Source organism: Eleutherodactylus coqui, chromosome 3, assembly GCF_035609145.1.
Source record: "Eleutherodactylus coqui strain aEleCoq1 chromosome 3, aEleCoq1.hap1, whole genome shotgun sequence".
NCBI classification, from domain to species: domain Eukaryota; kingdom Metazoa; phylum Chordata; class Amphibia; order Anura; family Eleutherodactylidae; genus Eleutherodactylus; species Eleutherodactylus coqui.
Window position 1 is genome coordinate 12,962,941 of NC_089839.1, and position 11,205 is coordinate 12,974,145.

At 50.6% G+C, this 11,205-nt stretch overlaps 1 protein-coding gene across 1 annotated transcript; it reads right to left on the bottom strand.

Moving 5' to 3' along the window:
- Positions 1-9,847: 9,847 nt before the first annotated feature.
- LOC136620075 (uncharacterized) lies at positions 9,848-10,945 on the bottom strand. Its single transcript, XM_066594802.1, has one exon. The coding sequence runs from the start codon at positions 10,943-10,945 to the stop codon at positions 9,848-9,850; it is 1,098 nt and encodes a 365-aa protein (XP_066450899.1).
- Between the last annotated feature and the right edge of the window lie 260 nt (positions 10,946-11,205).

Here is an 11,205-nt window from a genome sequence, read left to right on the forward strand (position 1 = left end):
CCCAATCCTGTGAGTGGAGATACTAACTGTTCCCTCTAGTGGCGGCTACAGGGAAATCAGCGAATTTTGTGCAATAATTTTGTCTATAGTACTAAAAAAATGATTGCTCCGACTCCTCTGAGTAACTATTTGTGTTTCCGTCGATCACAAATGTCTACTTGCTGTCAGTGAATAGAAAAAAAAAAATCAGAAAAACCTGCCCCGATTAATCGTAAGAGTGAGGGTGCATTCACACGGGCGAGCGCCATATCAGTCTAAGGGCTTACTCACATGAGCATATATTGGCCGGCGTTTTCATGGCCAGACGATATACGCTACCATGTGATGCGCGGGTTCAGCGTATATGCTGTAATTTTTTTAACGCGAAAGTCAATGGGGCTTTCTAATGTTAAAAACGGATCGCAAGTTTGTGTTTTGCGATTTCTTTGCGATGCGTTTTTAACATTAAAAAGTCACACTTTCACTAGCTCTAGGCCATCTCACATTCCCAAACCTAGATGTAACCATTCCCCCTCCAGTGAACTACGACTCTCCGGTGCGTCCAAGGCTGCACCACCCTGAGGAGCTGACTGTCGAGTGCCGCCCGGGTGGCTGCTCCTCCGCAATCCCCTGGCGGGGACGCAGCCTCACTCCCATGGGTGTTCACGCTCAGACAGGATGCTATAAAAATCTGTAGAAAAAGTAGGAAGAGGCTATACTGGTATACTCATGCAGGAAAATATGTACAGGCGCTTCCGCCTCTGGAGACACCGGAGCTAGGAGCTATAAACAATAAAGTCTAAAATCAGATAACAGACATCCCCCTCCCCCCACCCCCCCCCACCCTCCCCCCTCCCCACCCCAGTTACTACTCTTTTACTCTTTCATACTTTCAACAATTTATAAAGTTAATATAAGTGCAGGTGCATAAACGCATTCAGGGAGAGGTCTATGCCGCCCACCCTAGCCTTGGAAATAAAGCCTTTAAAGGGGTTGTCTCACGCCGAAACAGGTTTTTTTTTTTTTCAATAGGCCCCCCGTTCGGCGCGAGACAAACCCAAGGGATGGGTTAAAAAAAAAAAAAGTTTATTACTTACCCGAATCCCCGCGCTGCGGCGACTTCTTTCTTCCTTTACCAAGATGGCCGCCGGGATCTTCACCCACGATGCACCGCGGGTCTTCTCCCATGGTGCACCGTGGGCTCTGTGCGGTCCATTGCCGATTCCAGCCTCCTGATTGGCTGGAATCGGCACACGTGACGGGGCGGAGCTACGAGGACCAGCTCTCCGGCACGAGCGGCCCCATTCACCAGGGAGAAGACCGGACTGCGCAAGCGCGTCTAAAAACACCAGAAGACAGCGAATTTAGACGGATCCATGGTGACGGGGACGCTAGCAACGGAGCAGGTAAGTGAATAACTTCTGTATGGCTCATATTTAATGCACGATGTATATTACAAAGTGCATTAATATGGCCATACAGAAGTGTATAACCCCACTTGCTGCCGCGAGACAACCCCTTTAAGCCTGAGAAACTAAGCCGGGGAGGGTGATATAGACCAGAGATCAGTTATTGGATTTAATTAGTTAACATTGCAATGTATGTACTTATTCTGTAGGAATTCACCTGAACCACTTGATGTTATGCAGGTTATCAAACCAAGCGCACCTATGCAATACTGTTTATGTTGTATAAGAAAAAATTTCAATAAAAGTGAATTAACACAAAAAGTCACACTGATATTTACGTAAAAAAAAAAAACGCAAGTGTGTGTGAGCCCTTAGACTTGTGGTGCGAGCTTTATGTATTTGTGCTTAACCGCATCGCATTCGAGTACTTCAAAAAATTGCAAATGCTTTCAATAGTGTCAATGGTAAAAAGGGCATCACACGCATGCGAAATAATGGCCAAAATGTGATTGTTCCCAGCAAGAGAAACCACGTAATCTTGTAGATATGAGACCTTTTAATGGCTAACAAAAATACATGATGTAATAATAGCGAGCTAAAGCGAGCGAAGAACCGACGCAGGGTTCTTCTTCAGGCTTATGGATTGGATCTGAAGAGGCCTGGATATTTATACATACTTATAACATACATACTTATGACAAGGCACAGATATGGATGGGATTGGTTCGCACTTAAAAGGAATTCTGCAACAGCAGTGTCTAGGCACTGATAGCGGAGTGAAAGTTTATGGTCCCTAAATTACTGTTGGAGGGGGAGGGGGGGGGGGGAGGTCAGCATGCTACAAGAGGTACACTGACATTTTTAGCTAAACACTGATGAGGGAGTGAAAGTTTATGGTCCCTGAATTACTGTTGATGGGGGTCTTATCTGTATAATAAATGTCTCACACTTCCCATTCACGCATAAATCCTGGGGAATAGTTTAACCCCGTATTCAGCGTGTCAAAGGTTGTTATCAATTTACATTCCCAAATTCTTCTGTGGTTTTGTGACTTGAAACCGCCCTTCAATATCAAAACTCTCATATCTCCTATGTCATGTCCATGGTCAGAGAAGTGCTCGGCCACAGGTAATTCTCTTTTTCTGTGTTTATTCGTGTGGTGATGAGATCTCATCCTGGCTTTGAGTTTCTGTCCTGTTTCTCCAACATAAAGACCCCCAACAGGACATTTACTGCACAGGATCAGGTACACAACATCAGACGTGGACCATGTGAATGTCCCCTGGATCTTATAGTCCTGCTGTGTGTTGGGGATCCGTATCCTGTCCGCAGTCAGTACATGTGAGCAGGTCTTACAGCTCCTTACATTGCAGGGGTAAGTTCCTTTTTGGGTGTCAGAGGGTAATGCACTCCTGATTATAAAGTTCCTCAACTTAGGAGGTTCCTGTAACACAGAAGCGGAGGGTCCGGGAATATGGTGTTCAGACGGTCATCCTTGTGCAGGGTATGGTGGAGTTTTCTTGCGGTTTTCCTTAGTACCTCTAGCTGTGGATTGTAGGTCACTACTAGAGGCACACGATTGTTTCTTTCCTTCTCCTTGTATTGGAGTAGTTGATTCCTGGGTATCCTGGTGGCTCTGGTGATTCCTGGGTATCCTGATGGCTCTGGTGATTCCTGGGTATCCTGATGGCTCTGGTGATTCCTGGGTATCCTGATGGCTCTGGTGATTCCTGGGTATCCTGATGGCTCTGGTGATTCCTGGGTATCCTGATGGCTCTGGTGATTCCTGGGTATCCTGATGGCTCTGGTGATTCCTGGGTATCCTGATGGCTCTGGTGATTCCTGGGTATCCTGATGGCTCTGGTGATTCCTGGGTATCCTGATGGCTCTGGTGATTCCTGGGTATCCTGATGGCTCTGGTGATTCCTGGGTATCCTGATGGCTCTGGTGATTCCTGGGTATCCTGATGGCTCTGGTGATTCCTGGGTATCCTGATGGCTCTGGTGATTCCTGGGTATCCTGATGGCTCTGGTGATTCCTGGGTATCCTGATGGCTCTGGTGATTCCTGGGTATCCTGATGGCTCTGGTGATTCCTGGGTATCCTGATGGCTCTGGTGATTCCTGGGTATCCTGATGGCTCTGGTGATTCCTGGGTATCCTGATGGCTCTGGTGATTCCTGGGTATCCTGATGGCTCTGGTGATTTCTGGGTATCCTGATGGCTCTGGTGATTCCTGGGTATCCTGATGGCTCTGGTGATTCCTGGGTATCCTGATGGCTCTGGTGATTCCTGGGTATCCTGGTGGCTCTGGTGATTTGGTCATCAGTTGAGGTGGGATGGTTGCCCTGATTTATAAACGTCCTTTGAAGATGGTACGAATGTTCCTCTCTGTCCATTGGGTTGGAGCAGATCCAGTTGTATCTGATGGCCTGGCTGTAGACAATGGACTTTTTGATGTGTTTAGGATGGAAACTGCCCCATCTGAGGTATGTGGGCCGATCAATCGGTTTTCGGTATAGGGATGTCTGTATTGAGTTGTTTAAAATCTTTATGGTGGTGTCCAAAAAGTTGATTTCTGTATCCGAGTAGCTTAATGTGAGGTTTATGGTGGGGGGGAATGCATTGAATCTAGAGATGAGCGAACGTACTCGGTAAGGCCGATTTCGCAATCGAGCACCGCGATTTTCGAGTACTTCACTACTCGGGTGAAAAGTACTCGGGGGCGCTGTGGGGCGGGGCGTGGCGCGGTGGAGCGGGGGGTAGCAGCGCGGAACAGGTGGGAGCCCACTCTCTCTCCCTCCCCCCCCCCCACTCCCCTCTGCAACCCCCCGCTCACCCCTGGCGCACCCGAGTACTTTTCACCCAAGTAGTGAAGTACTCAAAAATCGCGGTGCTCGATTGCGAAATCGGCCTTACCGAGTACGTTCGCTCATCTCTAGTTGAATCTTTCATGGAATTTTATTAGTTCTTGTTCGGTGTTGGTAATTCAGGGACCATAAACTTTCACTCCCTTATCAGTGTTTAGCTAAAAATGTTTGTGTACCTCTTGTAGCATTTCTAACCTGCCCGACCTCCCCCCCCCCAACAGTAATTTAGGGACCATAAACTTTCACTCCGCTATCAGTGCCTAGACAAAAAAAGTTTTTTTGCTGTTGCAGAATTCCTTTTAAGTGCGAACCAATCCCATCCATATCTGTGCCTTGTCATAAGTATGTATGTTATAAGTGTGTATAAATATCCATGCCTCTTCAGATCCAATCCATAAGCCTGAAGAAGAACCCTGCGTTGGTTCGGAAGCTCGCTACTATTACATCATGTATTTTTGTTAGCCATTAAAAGGTATCATATCTACAAGATGACTTGGTCTCTCTTGCTGGGAACAATCACATTTTGCTCTACTGGCAACACTGGACCAGATCTTTGTTTTCATTATAAATAATGGCCAATACCTTGTGAGTAATTGACCAAAAATAGGAGATGCAGCATCAGACTTCATGGATTTGGTTTGTAGTCTGTAACCATAGGTGATCATATACATCATATATACTTTTCCACTGTCTGTAGGTTATTAAGAGAGGCGGGTGGAGGGAGTTCACAGGTCTGTAGCTATAGTTCAGTTTGCAGCACTCTGCCCCTAGTGGTGGCTGCAGGTACTCAGAATGGTATCCTGTAGCTGTACAGTTGTGTGCAATAAAGCAGAGGATTCCAAGTTCTGTTTCAGAATAGCAGAGCACCAAGTCCGATACAGGTGCATGGTGAAACTAATGGGGGAAAACCGAAGCAATATCTTTAAGGCCTCATGTCCACGGGGAAAATCAGATCCGCTGCAGATTCTACATGTAGAATCTGCAGCGGGTCCCTCCTGCCCCGCGGACATGAGCGCCGAAAATAAGAATTTAAAAGTATTTACCATCCGGCGCGGGCGGAGAAGATCAGCTGTTTCTCACGGCCGGATCTTCATTTTCGGCCGGCGGATGAATTCCTGACGCCGGCGGCACGTCGCCGGCACGTCGCCGACGTGCCGCGCGCATGCGCCGGGCACATCCGCCGAGCCGAAGCAAGGAAGATGCGGCCGTGAGGAACAGCTGACCTTCCCCGCCCGCGCCGGATGGTAAATACTTTAAATTCCTATTTTAGGTCTCCCGCGGATCCGGACGGCTTCCATAGGCTTCAATAGAAGCCCGCGGGAGCCGTCCCCGCGGGAGACCCGCACGAAAATGGAGCATGGTCCGGATTTTTCCATGCTCCATTTTTTTTAAAATCCCTTTTATTGACCATCTGCGGGTATTTATCCACCCGCGGGTGGTCAATGCATCCCTATGGGGTGCGGAAATCCGCATGCGGGAGATCCGCTGCGGATCTTAAATCATATTTTGCCCGTGGACATGAGCCCTAAGCCGAATGTAATGTTAGCATTCTACCACCAGATGGTGCACTTGTGCCGGACATTTCTCTATAGTGCTGCTACCCTACAAATCACAGCGTTCATTAGAAGTTGCTAGCGCACTTGCCCCTATTGCCCAGGCACAGTGGGACCCATAATCGTGAATGCCCATCGCTGCTCCCATATCAGAGCTTGGCCAGATGCGGTGAGGGCAGAGAGTATAATATACGGCAGTTGGCGGCCCTGTTACAGGTTTTGCACCAGTGTTTGGGAGGAGATGTTGGTCATGGAGACAAGTAATTCTCCTTTTATAAGGGGGTCATTCTACACGGCCCATGCAGCCGCTGCAGCACCACATATGTGACACAGTGACTGCGTAGCGGGGCTGCAGCTGCTATAATGGGGCGGTGGTTGCTAGCGCTGGGCGAATAATCAAATGAATTCAGTTAATATGCCTCCTGTCCACGGGCGATATATCACTGCGGTATCCGCGGCGATAATACAGGCGCGAGTAACGCAGTGAACGCTTTCCATAGACTTAACTAACGCAGCCCGACGTCCATGAACTGAGAAACATAGCGATTCCCTGCTTGCGGGATTCAAATCCCGGCATGCTGCGACCCCATAAGGGCTTATTCACACAAGCGTAGTTCGCTAGTTAGCGTATTCTCGCCCGCTCATACTTTCAGGACTATCTTTTTGGCCATATGCGTCAGCGCGTATTTCAGTTTCGTATGTTCTATTTTCAGCGGGTCGCCGTTTTTACGCGCTGTATAATTGCCCGTGTGAACGAATACATTGGAAACCAATGCCTCAGATGGTCCCGTATATACGGTCAGGTGTAAAACCGCGCCATATATGCACTCGTGTCAATAAGCCCTAAATTAGTAACTCTGTTCCAGCAGCGTCTTCGGCCAGTTCTGGCTGCCGAATCTAGTCCCGGAGGCAGTGCCTCAGTTTTCTCTCCACACCCTTGCCCAGCGCAGGCTGCCTGTCTTCAGCGCCGCTTCTGGTGTTGCCGCCGCAGCTCTGCATGTGTCTGGTCAGATTTATCAGTCGGCTTTGTTTGCCGCTGCGATGGCAGGATGGAGTTCTGCAAGAAACCCGTTGATATAGCAGCCCCCCCGACCCCACAGCGATTAGTGTCAGATTAGTTGATCTTTAACTTTAAGGCTACGTGCACACGGCGAGCGCAATATCGGGGCCAGAAGGTCAGCCTGATATTACGCTCTGCAACCTGCGTTTTACCCGCGGATGCAAGGCAGTTTTAGGCAAAAGCACCTCGCAACCAATCTGTGAAATTCCGATCTTCCCATGTGAGTTTCACGCATGCAAGAGCCATGCGATGCATTAAAGGTCCCATTGGAATCAATGGGCGATGTGTTTCGCCCCACCATACCGACGCCAGCTCCACCACAGTGGCTACAGTCCCACCATACCGACGCCAGCTCCACCACAGCGGCTACAGCCCCACCATACTGATGCCAGCTCCACCACAGCGGCTACAGCCCCACCATACCGACGCCAGCTCCACCACAGCGGCTACAGCCCCACCATACCGATGCCAGCTCCACCACAGTGGCTACAGTCCCACCATACCGACGCCAGCTCCACCACAGCGGCTACCGCCCCACCATACCGACGCCAGCTCCACCACAGCGGCTACAGTCCCACCATACCAACGCCAGCTCCACCACAGCGGCTACAGTCCCACCATACCGACGCCAGCTCCACCACAGAGGCTACCGTCCCACCATACCGACGCCAGCTCCACCACAGCGGCTACAGTCCCACCATACCAACGCCAGCTCCACCACAGCGGCTACAGTCCCACCATACCGACGCCAGCTCCACCACAGCGGCTACAGCCCCACCATACCGACGCCAGCTCCACCACAGAAGCTACCGTCCCAATATACCAACGCCAGCTCCACCACAGTGGCTACCGTCCCACCATACCGACGCCAGCTCCACCACAGTGGCTACCGTCCCACCATACTGACGCCAGCTCCACCACAGAGGCTACCGTTCCACCATACCGACGCCAGCTCCACCACAGCGGCTACAGTCCCACCATACCGAAGCCAGCTCCACCACAGCGGCTACAGTCCCACCATACCGACGCCAGCTCCACCACAGCGGCTACAGCCCCACCATACCGACGCCAGCTCCACCACAGCGGCTACAGCCCCACCATACCGACGCCAGCTCCACCACAGCGGCTACCGCCCCACCATACCAACGCCAGCTCCACCACAGCGGCTACAGCCCTACCATACCGACGCCAGCTCCACCACAGCGGCTACAGCCCTACCATACCAATGCCAGCTCCACCAAAATACAGCATGCTCTATCAAAAGAATGGGGCCGTGCTGATTGCGGTACAACGCGGTTTAGAGCGGCGTTTCACTGAACATGTGTCAGACTGGCCCAAGGCTTCATCCACAGGAGCGAGAATTTCACACAAGTTTTGTGCATTGAGTTGCCGCAATCGACTTATACACAAGAGCGATGCTGCAAGGTAAAAAATCGCTGCATGTCCTTTTATTCCCTATGGGAGCAACAAAAAATAATGATGGCACTCACATGTAAATACACGTTTCATGTGATTTTCTATTTTTCCTATTGGAAGAATATGCAATTTTTGCGCATGCGTAAATTGTAACTGTGGCGAAGCGCTGCGCTTGTCATGCAAAACACTTTGCACTTGCATCGCCCAACGCATTAACACGGCCTAGCTGAACCTTTACCAGCATGTTATGTGACGGAAGGAGCTGGAACAATTCTGTATGGCGCCAAGGCATAGCAGCCCCCAGTCACATAACACACAGAGAGGCTCATCTAGGACCCTCTTATGCGTCGGGCGTCACATCAGCTGCTTTCTTAAAGGGGTATTCTGGGACATTTTTCAACTTTTGTGTTGATGACAGACAGGTCATCAATGTTTGAAGGGATCCGCCACTTGGATCCCCGCGATCATCTGATTTCCAAGGCTGCTGTCATTGAGGTCAGCGCAGGAAGTGGACAGTAGTGACCGCAGCGCTGCAGCCGTGGCTGGGACTGCACATGCAGCTCCTGTTGAATTCAATGGAAGCTGCACTTGCAATACCCATTCGGACTGCTGTGCTGTGGTCAGCGCTTTCTGCTTCCTGCACTGACCAGAGTGACAGCGGTCCTGGGAATCAGCGGCGATCTGAGGGGCCCCGGTCATCACTAGAAAGTTGTTGTTTTGTGTAGCACTCCGCTGAGCAGGAGTCCCTGATTGCATCTTCAAGTGCTCTTGAAGGACTAAAAAAATGGCCATTAGGACTTAAAAAGATTAATAAAATATAAAACTGCAAGAAAAATAACTGTTTTTTAATTTTTTCCTTTAATATAAAAAGTCGCTTCGAAAGGAGAAACATCACATTAGATCTTGTCTTGTTCATAATAAACCGTACTATAAAGATATTATGTCTATTATCCCCCATGAAGAATGGGATAATAAAAAGTGATCAAAAAGTTATATGTACTGCAAAATGGTACCAAGGGAAACGTCATGTCATTGCGCAAAAAACAAGACCTCCCGCAGCCGCATGGGTGGGAAAATAAGCATCTTAGGAGCCTTGGAATGCGGTGAGAGAACTGTAAAAAATATCCATTGTATAAAAATAATAATACATGAAAAAAACCTAAACATTCAGTATCCCAATAATCGGAGGGATCCACATAGTAAAAAATAAGGTAATGTACCCTGCATAGTGAGCGACATAAAAAAAGGGCAACATTTTTTTACATCCCTGCCCAAAACAAACTTAATAAAAGTTAAACTATACATATGTACCCCAAAGCGGTGCCAATATAAAATACAGTGCCTTCTACACAGAGAACAAGACTTGACAAGGCGAGTTTTTTTTTCTCCTATTCATTTTTCAAAAGAGAAGAGTAATATCAAGATTAAAATCGAGAATTGTCCATAAGTTTAAAAAAATTAAGACTTTAATTTTTGGTAATATAGCCCGACCGTAGTAGTTACGATAGTGTGATTTTTGTGGCTATAGTGGAGCCGCAGCCACTGTGGTGGGGTTGCAGCTGTTAAGATATGGTTGTGCGGCTGCTATGGTGGGGCTGGCACCGGTATGGTGGGGCTGTAGCTGCTGTGGTGGGGCTGGCACCGGTATGGTGGGGCTGTAGCTGCTGGGTTGGAGCTTGCACCAGTATGGTGGGGCTGTAGCCGCTGTGGTGGGGCTGGCACTGGTATGGTGGGGCTGTGGCTGCTTTGGTGGAGATGGCACCGGTATGGTGGGTCTGTAGCCGCTGTGGTAGGGCTAGCACTGGTATGGTGGGGCTGTGGCTGATGTGGTGGAGCTTGCACCGGTATGGTGGGGTGTAGCCACTGTGGTGGAGCTGGCACCAGTATGGTGGGGCTGTAGCTGCTGGGTTGGAGCTGGCACCGGCATGGTGGGGCGGAAGCCACTGTGGTGGGGCTGGCACCGGTATGGTGGGGCTGTGGCTGATGTGGTGGAGCTGGCATTGGTACGGTTGGGCTGTGACTGCTGGGGTGGAGCTGGCACCAGTATGGTCGGGCGGTAGCTGCTGGGGTGGAACTGGCGTCGGTATGGTGGGGCTGTAGCTGCTTTGGTGGAGATGGCACCGGTATGGTGGGTCTGTAGCCGCTGTGGTAGGGCTAGCACTGGTATGGTGGGGCTGTAGCCACTGTGGTGGAGCTGGCACCGGTATGGTGGGGTGTAGCCACTGTGGTGGAGTTGGCACCAGTATGGTGGGGCTGTAGCTGTTGGGTTGGAGCTGGCACCAGCATGGTGGGGCTGTAGCCACTGTGGTGGGGCTGGCACCGGTATGGTGGGGCTGTGGCTGATGTGTTGGAGCTGGCATTGGTATGGTTGGGCTGTAGCTGCTGGGGTGGAACTGGCGTCGGTATGGTGGGGCTGTAGCCGCTGTGGGGGAGCTGGCACCGGTATGGTGGAGCTGTAGCCGCTGTGGTGGAGCTGGCATCGGTATGATGGGGCTGTGGCTGATGTGGTGGAGCTGGCATTGGTATGGTGGAGCTGTAGCTGCTGTGGTGGAGCTGGCATCGGTATGGTGGGGCTGTAGCCACTGTGGCGGGGCTGCCACCCTTATGGTGGAGCTGGTATCGGTATGGTGGGACGGAAGCCACTGTGGTGGAGCTGGCATCGGTATGGTGGGGCGGTAGCCGCTGTAATGGAGCTGGCACCGGTATGGTGGAGCTGGCACCCGTATTGTGGGGTTGTAACCGCTGAGGTGGAGCTGGCACCCGTATTGTGGGGTTGTAACCGCTGTGGTGGAGCTAGCGCCGCTATGGTAAAGCTGGCGCCCGTATTGTGGGGCTGTAGCCGCTGTGGTGGAGCTGGCACTGGTATGGTAAAGCTGGCGCCCGTATTGTGGGGCTGTAACCGCTGTGGTGGAGCTGGCAT